This window comes from Acinonyx jubatus, chromosome A2 (genome assembly GCF_027475565.1).
Source record: "Acinonyx jubatus isolate Ajub_Pintada_27869175 chromosome A2, VMU_Ajub_asm_v1.0, whole genome shotgun sequence".
In the NCBI taxonomy this organism is placed as follows: domain Eukaryota; kingdom Metazoa; phylum Chordata; class Mammalia; order Carnivora; family Felidae; genus Acinonyx; species Acinonyx jubatus.
In genome coordinates this window covers 29,355,665-29,376,027 of record NC_069383.1, presented here as the reverse complement: position 1 = coordinate 29,376,027, position 20,363 = coordinate 29,355,665, and the positions used below count along the sequence as shown (strand labels likewise).

Below are 20,363 nucleotides of genomic sequence, written 5' to 3'. Positions count from 1 at the left end.
CATGACTTTAAAAGAGCTAATAAATGAGGGGCACCTGGGTGGCTCAGTCGGTTAAGTGTCTGACTTTGGCTCAGGTCACGATCTCGTGGTTTGTGAGTTCGAGCCCCGTGTCCGGTTCTGTGCTGACAGCTCGGAGCCTGGAGCCTGCTTCGGATTCTGTGTCTCCCTCTCTCTCTGCCCCTCCCCCACTCCCGCTCTGTCTCTCTCTCTCTCTCTCCTCAAAATAAATAAACATTAAAAAAAATTTAATAAATAAAAATAAAAAAGTAAAAGATCTAATAAATGATAATGCTAGCAAACTGAGAAAAGTCATATTCTATGTGAACTAAAAATACCGTGTCTCGATAGCTTTGGCAATTTAGTTTTCTAAGCATATGGTTTGATGTGTTATAAAATGCAGAGTTAAAAAAGAAGAAAAAAACAGAAAACCTGGGTCTTGATTGACCTCTCTTCAGACCGCTCCTGAGCCATTTCAGTGACTGAGTGTTCCCAAAAGACTGGGTCACCTGAATGATGTTTCTAAGGAAAACACAGAATCAAATAACTAGTACTAGAAGCATACTTTGACAGTTTGTCTTTAGAATGTCTGCCTGTGTCTTGAGTGGAAAATATTTAAAACAAAATGAAAAACCCAAACTTCTTCTAGTCCTAAATCTTCCTCTTATGATGGCTTAAAAATTGTGATTTTTTTCTGAATATATACAATGAAATATTCTGAATCTGAAAGTAATTAGATCTTTGAAATAAATTGTTTCATTTCCTATTGTAAGAAGCTAATTGCTCTTTAGCTTGTTGCCAGATGAACTGAACAGAGAAACATAAAACAAAATAAATACGATGTTAAATAACACTGTAAATAAATACATTATAGTACGCCTTTCTTTCAAAGCTGTGGTATCTATTAATTTAATTACTTCCACAGCATTAAAATAAAGGCAGCCATAAATAAGGTGTTTTCATTAAGTTTAATTAAGTGTCCCTAGAATGTGGATGATAAAGGCTATAGGATAGAGGCATGGCCTCTGTGAGATGGTGCTTTATGAGGAGACGTTCCCAAGATCCCACAAGTGAAGATTAACAGCAGCATAAGATATTGTTAAGAATTCATTTTTTTATTTCCTTATGTTTCATTAACTCTTGTTTGCTTTTCAAAGGAGAAAGAAGAGGGAAAAGACACTGAAGAAGACACTGTTGTGAATCCTGGTAGAGACAGTGCCACAAACCAAATAAGGAGAAAGGAACCCCGGATTCCTACGACAACAAACTACAATCATGTAGGGACTAAATACAATGAGGCCAAGACTAACCGATCCCCAACAAGAGGAAGTGAGTTCTCTGGGAAGGGTGATATCCCCAACACATCTTTAGATTCCACGTCCCAACCAGTCACTGGATTAGCCCCCCAAAAACATTTTTCTTTGACTTCACAGACTGTGACTAAAATGCCACCTCACACCCTGGAAGGCGCTTCAGCCTCTTTAAATGACAGCTCTAAAACGATTCTCAGATTTCTGCAGAAGAACTTGACTGGGACTGTGGCATCTTTAAATACAGTTTCTATAACAGAATCCCAAGAGGTGTCTACTGATATCAGTGAGGAAGAGAGTTTATTGACAAGCTTCAAGTTCGATACCGGAGCTGACGATTCTTCAGGCTCCAGTCTGGCAACTTCTGCTATGCCATTCATCTCTGAGAAAATATCCCATGGGTTTGTGTTTTCTTCAGAAAACCCAGAGACAATCACATATCGTGTCCTTCTACCAGAATCTACAAGAAATGCTTCAGAAGATTCAGCCTCGTCAGGTTCGGAAGAATCTCTAAAGGATCCTTCCATTGATGGAAATGTGTGGTTTGCTAGCACTCCAGATGTGATAACACAGCCCGATGTTGGATCAGGTAGAGAGAGCTTTCTCCAGACTAATTACGCCAAGATACACATTGATGAATCTGAGAAGACAGCTGAGTCCTCGTCTCCAGGCCCCCTGGTGTCACAGGGTCCCCCAGGCACAGATCTGGAGATGCCACCTTATTCTACCTTTGCCTACTTCCCGACTGAGGTAACGCCTCATGCTTTTACTCCATCCTCTGGACAACAGGATTCGGTCCCCACCGTCAACATGGTACACTTGCAGACAACTCAACCGGTATACAATGGTGAGACACCTCTTCAACCTTTCTACAGTAGTGAAGTCTTTCCTCTAGTCACCCCTTTGTTGCTTGACAATCAGATCCTCAACACTACCCCTGCTGCTTCAAGTAGTGATTCGGCCTTGCATGCTACGCCTGTATTTCCTGGTGTCGATGTGTCATTTGAATCCATCCTGTCTTCCTATGATGGTGCACCTTTGCTTCCATTTTCCTCTGCTTCCTTCAGTAGTGAATCGTTTCGCCATCTGTATACAGTTTCTCAAATCCTTCCACAAGTTACTTCAGCTGTTGAGAGTGATAAGCTGTCCCTGCATGCTTCTCTGCCAGTGGCTGGGGGTGACGTGCTGTTAGAGCCCAGCCTTGCTCAATATTCTGATGTGATGTTGCATCAGACCACTGCTCATGCTGCTTCAGAGACATTGGGATTTGGTGGTAGTGAATCTGGTGTCCTTTATAAAACGCATATGTTTTCTCAAGTTGAACCGCCCAGCAGCGATGTCGTGATGCATGCACGTTCTTCAGGGCCCGAACCTTCCTATGCCTTATCTAATAATGAGGGCTCCCAACACTTCTTCACTGTTCCTTACAGTTCCGCAGTACCTGTGCATGGTCCTGTTGGTGTATCGCATCAGGCTTCCTTATTTAGCAGCCCTAGTCACATTCCAGTGCCTGAGTCTTCGTTCATAACCCCAACCGCGTCATTGCTGCTGCCGCCTCATGGCCTCTCTGGGGATGGGGAGTGGTCTGGAGCCTCCTCTGATAGTGAATTTCTTTTACCTGACACAGATGGTCTGACAGCCCTTAACATTTCTTCACCTGTTTCTGTAGCTGAATTTACATATACGGCATCTGTGTTTGGTGATGATAATAAGCCGCTTTCTAAAAGTGACATACTATATGGAAATGAGACTGAACTGCAGATTTCCTCATTCAGTGAGATGGTTTACCATTCTGAAAGCACAGTCATGCCTGGCCTGTATGATGAGATAAATAAGTCAAACGTATCTTTACAAGAATCCCCCGTTTCCTTTTCTAGCACAGAGGGCATACTTCCAGGGTCTCTTGCTCATCCCGCCACTGCGGTTTTTGATCAGGAGATTAGTCACATGCCAGAGAATAACTTTTCAGTTCAGCCTACACGTGCTGTATCTCAAGCATTTGGTGACACCTCGCTTAAACCCGTGCGTAGGGCGAGCTCAGAGCCAGCCTCCTCTGACCCCGCTTCTAGTGAAATGTTACCTCCTTCAACTCAGCTCTTATTATATGAGCCCTCCGCTTCTTTTAATACTGAAATGTTGCTGCAACCTTCCTTTCAGGCTTCTGATGTTGACACATTGCTTAAAACTGCTCTTCCACCTGTGCCTAGTGATCCACTATTGGTTGAAACCCCCAAGGTTGAGCAGATTAGTTCTACGGTATTGCATCTCATGGCCTCAAATTCTGCCTCAAGGGAAAACATGCTGCACTCTACATCTGCACGAGTTGTTGATGTATCGCCTACTTCTAATGTGCATGCTGCTTCGCTTCAAGGGTTAACCATTTCTTACACGAGTGAGAAATACTCTGAACCAGTTTTGCTTAAGAGCGAAAGTTCCCAGCAAGTGGTGCCTTCGTTGTACAGTAATGATGGGTTGTTCCAAACTACCAATTTGGAGGTTAGCCATGCCTTTCCCCCGAAAGGAAGGCATGCGTTTGCTACTCCTGTTTTATCAATCGATGTACCACCAAATACACTTACAGATAAGCCTCTATATTCTGATGAAGTTTTCACCTCCACCAAGGGGTCTCTCACTGATGAGGTATTTGCTGGTATTCCAGCAGTTTCTGACACACTTGTAACTGCTGATGGTTCTGTTCCTTTAGGAAATGCGTACGTTTCCATTACAGCTGTTTCTCCCAACAAAGATGGTTCTGTAACCACAACCAAGTTCCTGTTTCCTTCTGAAACAACTTCCGAGCTCATTCAGAGTGCCAGATCTGATGGTGATTTAGGGGGTGGTGGTGACGATGGTGATCTTGATGATTATGATGATGATTATGATGACAGAGATAGAGATGGCTTATCCATAAATAAGTGTATGGCATGCTCCTCCTATAGAGAATCAGAGGAAAAGGTAATGAATGATTCAGACACCCAAGACAACAATCTTGTGGATCAGACTAATCCAACCTCATATTCACTATCTGAAAACTCTAAAGAAGAAAATAAAGTCACAGGTGTAATATCAGACAGTCAGACCGACACGGACAGAAGTCCTGATAAATCACCACCAACAAATGTGCTACCCCCGAACCCCAGTGATGGAAGACAGGAAAATGACTTTCAGACCGGTAATGCCCTGCTTCCTTTCACCCCAGAATCTGAAGCATGGGTACTTGTTGCAGGTGATGAAGAGAGTGGATCAGGGCAAGCTGTCTCAGATAACCTTAATGATAACGAGACTTCCACAGATTTCAGTTTTCCAGACGTTAACGAAAGAGATGTTGATGGGGTCCTGGAAGCAGCCGACTCAGAAATAACTCCTGGATCCCCACAGTCCTCAACCCCGACTGTGACTAGCAGGCACTCAGAAGTGTTCAACATTTCAGAGGCAGGTTAGTTATGGATCCAAGAGATAGACTGACGTGTGGTGGTTTTCTTCCTCAAAAAATAGAAAAATCGTGAAAAGAGAAAGTTGGTAAAGTGGCACATTGTTTTATTTCTTAATCAAGACATTCAACAAATCCATTCACGGTTTTTAAAGTATGATTTTACTCATTATTTCAAATGAATATTTGACATGTTTTGGTTAGTGGATGGATAAAATGGTTTTTATTGTCAACTTTTCATGTTCTGCGAGATGCCAGTTACATGTGGGAGCACTTAAGTGTGCGTAATGCGTTTTTAGTATACTGCTTTTTAAATGATAGATGGGAGTGTGTTGTTTTTAGATAGTTTTCATTTTTATATTCACTTATGTTCTAAAATAAGTTGTAAACTAATTTCATTGAATTATAAAATGAATTATTAAACTCCGATAGTAGTATGATACAAAACACCTCTCTGACCCACCCGATGGAAAAGATATGGTAATTTGCACATCCACGTCAGCCTGGAACTTTAAACTTTAAAAAAAAGTTCTCTTTCTGAGTTTTGAGAGTTAATGGTAAGATTTTCTTTAAAGAACGTTTTCATTTTTTAAAACTGCCTCTGTTTGATTACCTTAATGTTGCCTAAAGAGGGCAGTGTGAACTAACAAGATGCATTCTACTTTGTACTCGCGGTTATACAACCCTTTCTAAGAAGTTAAATAATGGTCATTAATATGCACAGTATGTATAGGTATTGTATGACAAGATGTAAAACACTAGACCATTTTCTGCAGAAATGCATTTCATTTGTTAATGTATTTTATGCAAATTAGTTTAGAAGCCAGATGTTTCTTAGAGCAGATTACTTGCAACATATATAATACAGATGTTTGCTCTACATGCCAGTGGGGAGAAAAAGGGAAATTGAAAACCAGTAAGCATATGAAATACTAGATAATTTCATGGAATTGATCATAAGAATTTTATAACTTGCTTTCATTAAATTTTAAGGCATTTTTTTAAATTAACAACAAAAAGATTTAAATCTTAACGTAATTAGTCAAAAGATAGATCAAGGTAGCATCTTGCAATCTTATTGCATAAAAGCGGATATTTATAAGCCAGATCATAGATACCAGTCTCATTAGCATATTTTTTTCTCTTTGTCATTTCCATCTCTTGAATTAGTTGTATTTTTCCTTCAGTGCAGCAGCAATTAAAAGTTTGTGCCTTTTGATAGAAGTTTTTCTGCATTCTGACTTGATACCTACTTAACATTGCATTCCAGCTTAAACACTTACACTCTGCTATGTGAGAATGAATAATGAATCCGTAGGTCACTATATTAATTAGTGTTGCCATATATATGAATTGTTATCTGGCTTCAATTATAGTACGTGGGGTTTTTTAAAAAATTTTTATTAGATTTAAAGACATATGAGGAGTTCATCCTTTTTATTTTATCTTACTAGACAGTGATATCGTCAGTATGTTCTTACTAAGTTATGCTATCAGGGAGAAACTATATATATTACAAAATGCCAAACCCAGAATTATTGACTGAAACTTAGCAATTTCTTTTCAATGTGCTAATTTGATTAATTATTAAGTGTATGTTCTCCCACTGATGAGGACAAAACAGTAGAAATATACCTTCCAATATCATCAGGTAACACAATTAATGGAGTGAGATCAAAGAAGATTAGGGGAAAATTCTTGCCTGTTTTAAAAACTGCATCTGTAAAAAATCGTATGTACTCTGTCTTATAAAATAGTTGAATATGCCTCTTTATCAAATGCATACAGACTAACTTTGAAACTTATTATTTTATTATGTACTTCTAGAATGTAGAGTATTTTATAAGACATGTTCCCTAAAACAATAGAGGTAAGGCCAATATTAGTATCTGCAATTTGTGAATGCCTAAACTGAGACCCAGAGATACTAAAGTACGTGATCAAGGTCACATAGGGAGTTGACACAAACTGACACTGCAAACGTGTTATTGGTGTCTGTCTCTTAGAGACTATGCTTTCATAATTGAGGACAATGAGATATATATAATGCTTAATTTGTAATACCAAAATTATACTGTTTTATTCTAAAAATGTATTTGAAAGTATTCATCTTATCGTTGTTTACCAATCAAGTAGATTCTTGTCTTATTTAGGTAGCTCATATACACTACTGAACCATGTCAAAATAGATATTTTAGCCTCAACTAATGAATATAAAAATCAATACAACTAGCTCCTCATTATAGTATGTAAAAGAACCAGTTGATTGTCTGTACTTTCTTTTTTTATATAATTTTTTTTAATTTGGGTATATTTTATTCCTTCTTTATTTTTTAAAATAATCTCTACACCCAACTTGGGGCTCAAACTCATGACCCTAAGATCAAAAGTTGCATACTCTACCAATAGTGCCACAATTTCATGTGGTACCTCATCTTGTATAAAATACCTAGATTTCATAATATGTAGTTAGCATGGATTTATCACTCTGACTCCTCAATGAAAGGGTTTATTTTAAAATCAGACCTCCCAGAGAACTTATGAGTAAAGTCTATATTACAAGATTATATGTGTGTGCATATATGTATACAATGTGTGATATATATGGTAATTTGTTACATATTTTATGTGTTATATATCTTACATATATATCACATGTATGATCAGACATATCTCATATATATGTATGCACATACATATACATAAATGAAAATGCATGTATCTACACACATACATACATATATACACCTATATACAAATTTCTATAAAGATTTGTGGTCATTGAAGACCTGTGTGATTATATAAGCACACTTTGTGTATAAATTAATGTACATTATTGGTCTCAAACTTTAATATGGATCAAAATCACCTGGAAGATTTGTTAAAAAACAGGTTGTTGGGCCTTGTCCAGAGAGTTTCTGATTCAGCAGATTTGTGATGGTTGGCATGGGGTGCAAAATTCTCATTTCTAACAAATTCCAGGTGATGCCAATGCCAGTATTCTGGGAATCACATTTCAAGAATGACTGACGTTGATAATGATATGAACCACTATTTGTAATTTCTAGGTACCAAGGGCTTTTCTAAGTGGATTATTTCATTGTTTAGCCACAAATTTTCCATTTAGATAATAATAGTTATAATAGAAAAAGTGTGAAGACAATTATGTATTAAAACAAGATGGTTTCCTAAATTTTATAAGGAAACTCAGTGCATTCACCATCAGATTATTTAGGCTTCGAGATGAGCCTTGTTGCAATGTGTAATGACCAGAGCAAATGAGTAACAGTAGAAACTGAAACCTGGGCTTCTCTCACAAGAATATGAACTACAGCTCAGGGATCAATGGATTTACAATATTTCCACTTTTTATTCAGTTTTGTGATTTTTAGTCATCCCTTTGCATTCTACTCTTTTCAGGCAAATCATTCAGAATTATAAGAAAAAATGTCTAAGGAAATATGAGTATCATTTGTCAATTGATACATTTCTCATACGAGTGGGTTAAATTTTTGACCCTTTGTGTATCATCTTTCAGAAGGAAGCTACTGTTTTAAACCTTAAGTCCTCTGCCATTAGCTCTACCTCAGTGCTGTGTTCATGAATTTGTTACTCTCAAATTTATTTGTAAATCTTTAAATTAAATCAATGCCTTTTGTTCCCCTTATCGCTAAAGTAAGATAGTTGGTATAAAAGAACCTAATGTGCCAGCTATGTAGAAAGCAATGTAGACTCTCGTGGGGAACTGAAATGTTCTACTTAAAGAGCTCTTCCAGAACTTCTGCAGGCGGATGCAATGAGGGCTTTTACTTTGCAACAGTGTCAGTATGTCACCATGGCGGAGCAGTTCTGATGTGCCCTTATCGTGCTTCCCCCCTGCACACACCTCAGTGTAGAAGGGAAGCATTGTGACTGGCCACTGATACACTGAAGTTCTGAAACTCTTTTGAACAACTTGGAAGGTTAGCTCCAGTTGCAATGATTTTGAAAGTGCTAGAATAATAATGCACCCAACTGGTCACAGATACAGTCATTTTTGAAATTAACCCAAGAACAGACCTTAAGCTTTTCCATAATTTACACTTGCATATTTGAAAAGAATTTCTTCAACCTATGTACTCCTTCAGTTCCCATGCAATATTATTTTTCTTTTCTTTTCTTTTTTTTTTAAGTTCATTTATCTATTTTGAGAGCATGAGTGTGTGCAAGCAGGGGAGGGGCCGAGAGAGAGGGAGAGAGAGAATCCCAAGCAGGCTCCACATGATTAGTATGGTGCCCAGTGCGGGGCTCGAACTCACAAGATCAAAACCTGAGCTGAAACCAAGATCAGATGATTAACTGACTGAGCCACCCAGGCACCCCGTATTTTTTTTTTTTTTTGATAGAGAAAAATAGTTGATAAGAAAGGCATTCAAAGTAACACTTCAAAAGCAACCTATATTTACAGTGTAAATAGTTTTCTGGGTGAATGGCTATCCTAATGTAAGAAGGTTTTCCTAAGATTCTCTCTTTATGAAATTATTAATTGCTCCTAGCTATTTATTTAATTGCAGGATTAGAAACCTTGTATTCAGATTAAGTTTGGAAACTCAAGATTATATATGGTACAGTAAGTAGCATTGTTTTTCCTGGCTATTTTATTTAAAAACTTATTTTAATACTTCTTTTATTTTCTTAATACTTCTATTTCCCTTTTAACAAGCTTTTCAAGGCAGTATTATGCTCACTTCCTGCCACAGCACCCGTCCCTAGGTGCTCATCTCTGTTGGGACATTCTAAGTTCTTCAGCCTTACTTTTTAAGCTTTGTTTTACTCAAATTGGCTTATAATCATAGACATTCTTTGTATCATAGATTTGAAATTTTAAAGGAAAATAACAACAATGAAGGTTGCAAATACTCAGTTGAAAAATGTTGTGCCTTTTCCTTAAGCTTAAATATCAACTCTCTCGATTTTCTCTGACTACAGAGGCCAGTAATAGTAGCCATGAATCTCGTATTGGTCTAGCTGAGGGGTTGGAATCCGAGAAGAAGGCAGTTATACCCCTCGTGATCGTGTCAGCCCTGACTTTTATCTGTCTAGTGGTTCTTGTGGGTATTCTCATCTACTGGAGGTAAGTTGAATGCTTGTTTTAGAAATGTATTTCATAGAGCTCAGATTTTGCCTGTGTTTTTTTTTTGTTTTACCTGAAAGTTCTTCAAAGCATATTCACATTCTTTTTCCTTGAGAGCTACCATTAATTTATCCAGCGAACGATGAATTAGGTGAATTTGTAAATCCAAAGACATAATAATATAATACTTGATTGTTTTTCATACACCAGTAAAACAATTAAAGGGTAAAATGGAGGAACCCTGGCTTAGTTAATATTTAATACAGTATTTTGACAGTTGTACTTTCATAGTAATCTAATTAACCTTCAAATGTTATCATAGCACTTAACATAAATCTAAGCTTCTCAGCTTAAATGCTCCAGCTGTTACGATTTCAAAAGTTATTATTTAGAAAAAACATAGTTTTTGCTATAGTAAAAACATGGTTTGTTTATAATTGTGGATTTTGTACAAGATGCACATCAGCTGCATGCTAATAGCAAAAACCGATAGCTCCGTACACAAGAGTAAAAATCAAGCAATTAAAATATTAATATAATTAGAAAATAAAGTTGACTATATTAAGATGCATAGAATTCTAAAGTTAATTATAGCTTGCCTTGAGGATAAGATATAGTTTTGCTGTCATCAATATCCTATTAAAACTTTTGTTTATTGATTTTAATGTTTATTTATTTTGAGAGAGAAAGAAAGAGAGAGAGTGCACATGTGCAAGCAGGGGAGGGACAGAGAGAGAGGGAGGGAGAGAATCCCAAGTAGACTCTGCACTATCAGTTCAGAGCCCGACACGGGCCCCATCTCAGGAACCGTGAGATCATGACCTGACCCAGAATCAAGAGTTGGACGCTTAACTGACTGAACCACCCAGGCACCCCAGTATCCTATTAAAACTTTTAAAGGACAAAGATGGTTGCACTCACCATAAGCTTCCCATCCCATGTCATTCAGAACACGCTGCAAATTAGGAAGTTTACTGGGGAAACAGTGTAAGTCAGTATAACTATTATAACTGTGTCTTGAAAAACAAAAACTTTACGATGATATAAGGAATCCTAGCTTTGTAATTTATTGCTTCGTTTTAAAAGAGAATTTTGTTCAGAAGATCTATAATTAATTCCTTTTTGTTTAGTAATGTCTCTCTGTAAGCTCATATGGCCACTCCTTATCTCTTTATGTGTTATCCTAAAATATATTCTCTCAGTTTATTCAAAAATATTTGCCATTTTTAAGGACTGTTTCTCATGTGCTTAGTACCATGTTGGCTACTATGGAAAATATCAAAAACAGATGAATGAATGAGAGTCACTATCCTTGAGAAATTCATGCTTATTGAGAATTTTCTATGAAAAATGTATAACCTACTATACGCAAGTATACACACGACACCTGAAATCACTAATGTTAAGAGTGGTCAGGGAACAAAGAATCTTGATAGGCCAGGATGAGCAGAGTAAATGTAAAATGCTGGGCTTGCACTGGATAGGGTTCAGAAAGTGGAGATAAAGGAGACAGCTTTCCAGGCAGGAACACAGCAGGTGGAAAGAACAGGAAGCAGGAGTAAGCTGGGTGTGTCTGAGACAGGCCTGGGGCAGGTAGTTGCATGTAGTTGGACACGGGTGGACTAAGGTAGAATGTTTTCATGATCAACTGTATTTCATATCCAACAACCTTTACAGAAAAGAGTAAACTGCAGTAAGAGAACAGATCATACTTTTGTTACCATATGTGAATTGGTGGTCTATTTTGTCCATAACATGATGCAAACAAAGCTGCTTTCTCCACTGGTTCCTATAATTGCCAATGACTCTTTCTACAGAAGATTCCATGCTCAGCAGAGTACCATGAACACAGTACATGATTTATACATGTTTTTTCAACAAGAATTCATATTGCTTTTCTCCATACTCCCCACTCGGTTTGTTGGCCAAACTTTTTATCAACCTTGATGTGTTCAGATTACTGGCTTATATTTAATCTGATTTTCCCTGGCAAACCAATGTTTGAAGTTATTTGGAATTAGAGGTAAAATTTTTTTAAATAAGATGGAAAGTAAGCCCAAATTCTACTTCACAGTAAAGAGTGTTAGAATAAATTTCCAATAGAAATGTCAATCTTAAGACTGAAATAAGAATGAGAGTTTTGATCTTTGTTACTTAGTATTTCAAGTTTATTTTTTGTAGATTTGAAAGTGTCTTATTTAATATGATTTGATATTTCATGGAAAATTAAAATCTGGAATGGTATTTATTTTCTATTAATAATGGATTATCTCATCTGTATTATGTGGAGAAAAAAGATAAAATTACTAGTTGAAAAATACTAATTTGACCTTCACCAACAAGATGTTTCTCTTTTCCTCACAAATAACACTTTATGTACCTTGAACACAGAGTGCATTAGCTTAAAAAATGAGCGCTCTGATGATTTTATGTATATATTTTATATCTATCTGTCAAACGTTCTGATAAAATCTGTCAGTCTTTTACTTACCCGTTTCAAAATTTAACACCTCTGTCCTCACATCCATTTGAAATTAATTCACTTCAAAATGTAACTTTTTAGATCAGGGATACACCAGGGGTATTAGTTGGTGCAACACAAGATGACTATATTAGTGCCTTCTTCAGGGTTTTTGTGAATATATTCAAATTTTGATGTAGACCATTTGTAAACAATACGATTTCACTAGCCAGTATGGAAACATTTTAGACCTTTGTGGAAAGCACAGCCTGTGTGGAAAGGTTCAAAATAGAATGGCATACCAACAAAAGTCCTCATAGTAACATGGTCCTTATGAGTTTTTCCAAGCTGATATATTTAAATGTTTTTCTAATCTAATTTCTTAGGATAAAAAATTACTGTAAAGTGGTATAATAAGTCTTTTTTTTTTCTTTGTCTCTTTACCCAATTCAAAGCGGTCCCTGAGGTTTTGTGTAAGCCTTGAGAGAAAGCATGTTGTAGTAGGAAGACAGAACAAATCTGGATCCCTTCCCCATTTCTGCCTGGCATTTGTTACGTGGTCTTGGGCATGTCACTTATCCACCTGGGAACTGGTTTTCCTCTCTGTGCCATTTCGGGGGAAGGTTCACTAGATCATCTTTAAGATTGCAGTCCGAGCTTCTTTAGAGTTTCTGTGATGAATGCAGCATAATGAATAAATATGGTTTTATATCTGTATAAGGATCCAAAAAATGGAAATACATTTCTAGCTTTTAATTCCAAATACTTACTGTGATGAAAAGGTGTAAATCAAATAATCAGATTAACATTGATTGATAGGACCTATGTCTACAAGTTTAAAACAGTCATCACTTTTTTCATTATGGCTGAGTGATAATTAGCAAGAGACATAGTTATCAACACTTAGCACATAGACGTGAAGACATTCACTGCTTATACAGAACAGATGGACTATAGATATTGAATCTTGTCATACATTAAATAATGTGCCCTGAAATTATTTTCCAGATGTTTTAAGGTAGAATTTACATGAGCCAAGTCGTAAGTTTCTAAGATACAAAATGACTTCAGTAAGGAAGATTTTCAAAAAGTTCTTTTTAAAGAAGACAAAGGGCAAATTTTTGAGAGCTTTTTTAAGAGTTAAAATCTAAAAACTATCAAAGGCATAATCAACAAAATGGCACTCCATCAAAAACAGTATAAAAAAGAGCTTCCCATAGACAGTTGTTTTGGCTTTGGGGAGAGGGAGGAAGAGCAATATGAATTCTCTCATGGTCTTAAATTCAAATTTGTGAGTCACACAGGGTAGCTACCAACCCAAAATGGAGGCCTCCCATGACCATGCTGCCTCTTAAGTCGAATGTCACTTCCTAGGGAAAACTGCACTATAAAATGGACTGAATATAATGCGTGTGACTTCCCTCGAAGCTTTATCCTACACTATTTTAATGTTGGTTTTTCCCACTTACAAGTTTTTGGGTATGATTTTATAACGTTCTTTTGTTATGCAAATAACACTAATGGACCACTTATTTGCTTAAACAACAAATATTTGTTTACATAGCTAAAAAGAGTAGAGTTGGTATTTACCCAGATCCTACAACGAATATTTAACATGTTAAACCGTAATACCAATAAGTTTCAACTTACCTTTTTCTGTTCCATGAGGGCTGCCTTCTTCCCATTTTCTGAGCCATCCTCTATCTACTTAGCCAGCCAGCCAGCCAGCCAGCCAGCCATCCACCTGTCCATCCATCCATCTTCCTCTAGCTATATATATTTCACTTCTCCTTCCCAAATACCTTGAGATTTTAAGTTATCCCATTTGAAGCACAGGTAGGCAAGAAGTCTGGGATGCAGCTGAGTAACTTATGGTTGGTGGGATTTACTTGCTACTGGAAATCCATCTAATCATTAACACCATGGCACTGTTTTCAGAGTTGGGCTTACATAAATCAGAAGACATGGCCCCATCTTTTAAAAAATATGATGAGGATATAGGCACAAAACAAATATATTGCAAGATAATTACCCTAACTAACAATCAGTAAAAAAAATATATATATATATTTAAAATCGTCTAGCAGAGAGTTCAGGAAGTGAAGGCCATCCTTGGATTAATTAAACATATTTTTCAAAATAGTCTTTGTAAAGGTGAAGGTGAATCAAAGTTTGTGTTGGGTGCAGTGAAAACAGAGAAACTGGAATGCTAGAGGCAGCTTAGGAATGAGAGGCTTTTTTTGCTTTAAGTTGATTCATTTATTTTGAGAGAGAGAAAGAGCAGGGGAGGGGCAGAGAGAGAGACTTCCAAGCAGGCTCCGCTCTGTCAGCATAGAACGCAACACGGGACTCAGTCTCACAAACTGTGAGATCATGACCTGAGCTGAAATTAAGAGTTGGATGCTTAACCAACTGAGCCACCCAGGTGCTCCAGAAATGAAAGGCTTTTTCACGGAGAAGATACCATTGAGCTGCCTTTATGGAAGATAGTACTCGTGAGTAAGGCATTTTGGTCAGGAGAACCATATTTGAAGCAGGGAGGAGAAAGTGAGGACAGGACAAGGCATATTTAGAGATCTACAACTTGTTTGTATTTGTGGAGTATAAACTTCAAGAAGAAAGTCAAAAAGGGTGAGGGCCATAGATAGATAGCATTTAAGTACTGAAAGATCTTGGGCACCATTAGCTAAATAAAACCTGTCAGGTACAGAAATAGAGCCAAGATGTCAAAGTAACAGGGAGATAGATTTTTGGCTTGATGCCAAAAAAAATAACAGCAGGAGGCCTAACAGTGGAATGGGATGGCCTCCTCTTGCAGTACCATTTAGAGGTACTTAGAATGAGTTTTCAGTTAGGACGAGAAAGCAATATGTGGCAACTAAAGATGTCCTCATAAAGGACTCCTTGTCACCGGAGATGATCTTTCTGTGTCAGAGATGCTGTCCAACAAATTCTTCTGTCTGTGGTGATGTTGCACCAGGTTCCTTAAGACATTTTACAACTCTAAGATTCATTGAAAAATAAATAGAAACCCCTTTACCAGCTTGTGTAACCACAATTTTAGAGGAATCAAAGAGATTTAACTCTGTGATCTTAAAAGAGGTATCGAACCCAGTGTTTTCCTATTGTGTCAGAACATGCTACCAAACTTGCCCACTAGTTTCTGCTCCAGTCTGGCTTCAGGTGGGCTCCAGTGGAGACTTTCAGTGGGACAGTTGATCACGAGACCTGTGGCCCTCATCCCTCCCGTTGTTCCTAGTCGGTTGTACTCTTTCCGCTTTCCAGGAGGTGAACCTGGCTCAGGCCCCCTCGACATTGGATTCGACACGCAGTCATCTTCCTCCTGTACCACCTGTTCTCACTAGAAGACATTCTTGTGTTGTCTTGATCGTGTCCTCTTGTCAAAGGCTTATACGATCCCAGCAGGGGGCTAGTCCTTACTATGCACGTTGTTGCTTTTGGGTGGTTCTGTTGGTTTTTGTTTGTTTTTTGGGGTTTGTTTTTTGGTTTTTTGGTTTTTTTGCTTGTGACATTAAGATTATAAATAAAGTACATGATTTTATACTAGTCATAGCAGTGAATTCATTGAACAAATATTTTGGGGCACAGGCAACTTTAAGTTTGGGGGGACTTACTGCTGTTCTTTGCACTGAGGCATAACACTGCATTAAGTCAGACCACCTTGCCTTTGCAGGGCTCACATTCTGATGAGGGACGACCAACTAAAAACATGTAAGACAAATACATAAGTAAGGAATTTCGGAAAGTGCTAAGTGCCATAAAGCTGACAAAAGGCCAAAGAATAGTGATGTGGTGGGATGAGCTGGTACTTTTAGTTACCATGGTCAGGGAAGGATTGTCACAGGAAGTACAAAAACAATGGGAAGGAGGCAGGTGGCCAGAAGAAACGTCAAGAGCCAAGGTCCCAAGGTGACACTGATGGAGCCTCTTGGAAGGAGGAGCAGAAGACCAGTGTGGGCCTGAGCCTAGTAGTAGGGGACGTTGGAGAGGACTCCAGAGGCAGGTGGGGGACCAGGTCATAGAGGGTCTTATAGCCCTTGATGAAATAACTGAATATCATTCTGATTCCACTGGGGAAGCCACTGAAGAATTTTACACAGGGAACTGATTACTGAAAGAATGTTACAGTTGAGGTGTGTCCTCATAAGAACAAATGTTACGTTAAAGCTCATTAGAATAAATATCTTGTAGCTTGAATCTTAAATGGAAAGTGAGATTGGCATCTTTATTCACACAGATATTTCTAGTTAAACTTAAATACTCATGAATAGCATTTCATATAAATTAAATGACCCACATCAAAGAGTGTCATTAGCAGTTTTAATTATCTAAATTTTTTTAATTAAGTGTGGTTTGCATTAGTTTAAAGCAGCAGTTGGTTCTTTGCTCTTCTCAATAGTTTGTGGTCTGCTCTTACCAGATGTTACTCTTATTATCTGAATGAAAATAGATTCAGGTGACATTGTAGGTCATAGTTGTCGTTGATTCCAAATATATTCATTCTCAAAACGCTCATCAACAAGGCTAGCATCTGTTGGAAAGAAAATCACGCCTGTTTTTGGTTACATGCTCATTATTTCCTCACTTCGTTCTGTCATTACTGCATTCTCATGCTCTCAGTATAAAGCTGCCTTCCTTGTCCATCAAAATGTCACCGCTGTCAAATCTCACTTCCACAGTCATAGCTACCTTTTCCCAGCAGCTGAATTGCTCAGAAAGGTGTGGTCACTTAATTATGGAGTGAAAAGAGCTCTGGGCCTGGTTTCTCTTCCACTCTGGTCCAGTCCCCTGTTGCTGGTATATAGCAACAGTGGGAGAGTAACCAGGGTGATGAGGTGTCCTTATCCTAGCAAAATACTGTTGGGTACCAGCTACGACTGCAAATGCCACCTCTGCTTTCAGCGTGTGTCTGGTATCTACTCACTCGTATGCATCTGGCACATGTAAAACTGAGATAAACTTGGAGGCCATACAATTCTTTAATGCTTTGTGTTTTGTAAAATACAGATTCCCATTTATGTTTTAATTCTGGAGATTTCTGTCGTAATTTTCAAGCAGTTTTCAGCTCAGAAGTTGTCTTATGGCAGCTAGTACATAAATTGCTTTCTTTTCTTTCCAGGAAATGCTTTCAGACCGCACACTTTTATTTAGAGGACAGTACCTCCCCTCGAGTAATATCCACACCTCCAACACCTGTCTTTCCAACTTCAGGTAATAGCTTAAGGGGTGACCATAAGTAGCTGGTAGATGTTGAATGGAAAGCATATGCTGGAAGGTTTGTCCCTGTTGCAGTGCTTTGTAAATGGCTCTAATGTAGACGAGTAATACTTCTGAGTTGCCCAAAGTATTTATTACAGCCGGGTGTCAGGCACCCAGGTTTCTGCCTTGTTCTCATTAATTTTGGACGTTCTTAGTCAGGTAGACAATATGGCAAAATAACTCAAGACTGTTCAGATATAATGTTAACATGAACATAGCAATAAAAGATTATTTAAGAATAAGGCTGACCTTCGTCGTTTCCATTACTTAAATGGAAACCTGAACAACAAAAGTCAGGATAAAGCAATGCAGTAACGGTGAATAGGACAGAATAACAAAATTAAGGATAAAGTTTCGTTTCCTTCTGATCATCTGAAATTATGTGAGAAAATCTCCCTTAATTATGTTAGGAAAAAAAAAACTGTAAAATGGTGGGGTAGAAGGAAAACATGAGCGCACAAAGAAATGTGTAATTGCCTGAAATACTTAAAGCCACAATGTCAAACAGTTTGAGTACCTGGGGAAATATCGACTATTTTTAGCAGAACTTACCTGGTTAACAATACTCAAGAATTAGCCAGGGTCATTTTGACTGAGACGTCCATTGACCCTGGAGTTCACACTGTAAGATCACAGACACTTATTTAATTAACATTTCATAACATTTCAGAATGAAAAGCAGTAACAATAAAGGAATTGCCTAGAAAAATGTGAACTTTGGAAGAAGCCCCTGAAGGATAGAGGAAGAAATAAAGACACAGAAAACCACCAAACCAAAATAGAAGGGAAAAAATTGACAACGTGGCTATTTTACAGAGACCTCCTTTTAAATTGATACTCTTTAGGTTATTGTTAGAGGCCCAAGTTCCACAAGATGTCATTCTCTGAAATCTCGTGATTTAAAAAAACATAAAAAACAAAACAAAGAGAAGCAATTTCTGTGTAATTCTCAGCAGGCACAGGAATTAGAAGTGTTTGGCTCTTTCCCGTCTTTTGTCCACTCTGAGTCTTTAGCCATCACTGTCTTATTTCTGGGTTTTTTTTCTGTTAAAATTCTGTACAGTTACTTGAGTACAGCACAGTTTCTCATCAGCATATTAAGAGTTGTGAGATTGACAGCTCTCTGTTATCTGTTGCATTTTGATTCACTTCACTTTCAAACATACCTCTTCTACAGACTCCCCCAGCATGTGGGAGCACATTAACATGATATTATCCGAAATATCCAAAGTCCAGTGTAATTTATTATTAGTGGTAAATAATCCCAAATCAGGACCTTGTCCAGGAAACCCAGAATCTCCTGTTCTACTCCTCAGAAGGGTTGTGATCAAGGGCACTTCCTCATTTCACCGGTGCTCCAGATCAAGCAAATAAGCACCTTTTCATGTACGATCAGAAATTGGATATGTTGGTCTCACTCACTTGCAGACCAGTCTGTGAAAGAACTAACCAAAATACACAACTGTAAATAAAAAGTAGTCAGTTTGTGAAAAGAGGTTAGGTGTGCAGGATAATATCTATGGGTTTGAAGGACCTTTACCAGAAGAACTGATGATTTAGATGTGGCAAGCTATTTCTGTTTTCTTGTCTAATTATAAAAGCTACTTCCAGGCAAGATCCTTCCGTAGATGTGAAGGCAGATTTGCACCTTTGTCTAGTGTTTCTTAAGCTTAATTCAGTTTTAGTATTCAGGTACACTCACGGAAGGGAGAGAACAGATGGATTCTACTTTTTTAAAAAATCAACAAATTCTTGGTAACTGAAGCTTAAAAATATTAAAGGACCTAGATGCTGAACATCTGTTGATGTAAATAAGTGTTTCTAGAGAAATGTGTTTGATGTTTCCTTGTCAGAGAAATCACTTGTGAAATCGCATACTGTGAACTAGTGATATGTTTAATCTAAGAAAGTCTTTCCAGAGGAGGGAAAGAGAAAAAACAGAGCCAGTTAAAATAATTTGGCCCCTTCACAATTAATTAACAGATCCAATGACATTGTTTACATAGCATATTTTTAAGTAAGAGTTCCTGAAATTTTACATATTAAAAGTCCCAAAGGTTTTTGACGTTATCCTTAATGAATAGTCTGCATGTCAATGTTTTCTATTATTTGTAGAGAAAAATAAAAAATGTTTTTGAATGTAAACATCTGACTATATAACTGTAAAACATTAAACTATGTTAAATTGAAATTACACCACATATTATGTTTAGTTCTTGGTAAAATTGAAAATATATTATTTCTGCATTTTTTTGTTTACCCAGAACTCACATTCGTGGTAATGTATTAAATGTAAATGCAACTTCTACTCATGTTAAAGAACGTTATCCATAAAAAGATGCAGTCCATTGATAAGATGTGAGGCTTTGGTGGAATTTATCATTTAACGTTAAAAATCCTTGTTTCTTTAGAGTATGAAAGGAAAAGAGATTCATGATCAAATCAGAATTATATAATGCAAGTTATTGAGAGTAAATACAGAGAAACTTGGTAACCATTGCTTAATGTTTCATTGGATGCTGAGATTCACTCGGGATTGTAGGAATGCTTGAACTTTGAAGTTGCTTTAGAAGACGGCATTTTATAAATCTTTGTAAGTGAGAGGCATAGTCCTTTCTGTTGAATTATCTTTTCCAAACAAATTGTTTTTTATTTACTTAGATGACGTTGGAGCGATTCCAATAAAGCACTTTCCAAAGCATGTTGCAGACTTACATGCAAGTAGTGGGTTTACTGAAGAATTTGAGGTATGATTTTAATAAACTTATTTGA

General features: G+C 37.4%; 1 protein-coding gene across 5 annotated transcripts in view; it reads left to right on the top strand.

The window, feature by feature from the left end:
* PTPRZ1 (protein tyrosine phosphatase receptor type Z1) overlaps positions 1-20,363 on the top strand; it is a 181,935-nt gene that overhangs the window by 131,640 nt on the left and 29,932 nt on the right. For 3 of the 5 annotated variants that reach the window (XM_027075352.2, XM_027075350.2, XM_027075349.2), the window contains 4 exons: positions 1,155-4,743; positions 9,706-9,850; positions 17,452-17,543; positions 20,253-20,338. In XM_027075352.2, coding sequence (XP_026931153.2) covers positions 1,155-4,743; positions 9,706-9,850; positions 17,452-17,543; positions 20,253-20,338 — 3,912 coding nt within the window. The remainder of the gene's footprint in view (positions 1-1,154; positions 4,744-9,705; positions 9,851-17,451; positions 17,544-20,252; positions 20,339-20,363) is intronic. The other 2 variants (XM_027075354.2, XM_027075353.2) reach the window with 1 other exon arrangement.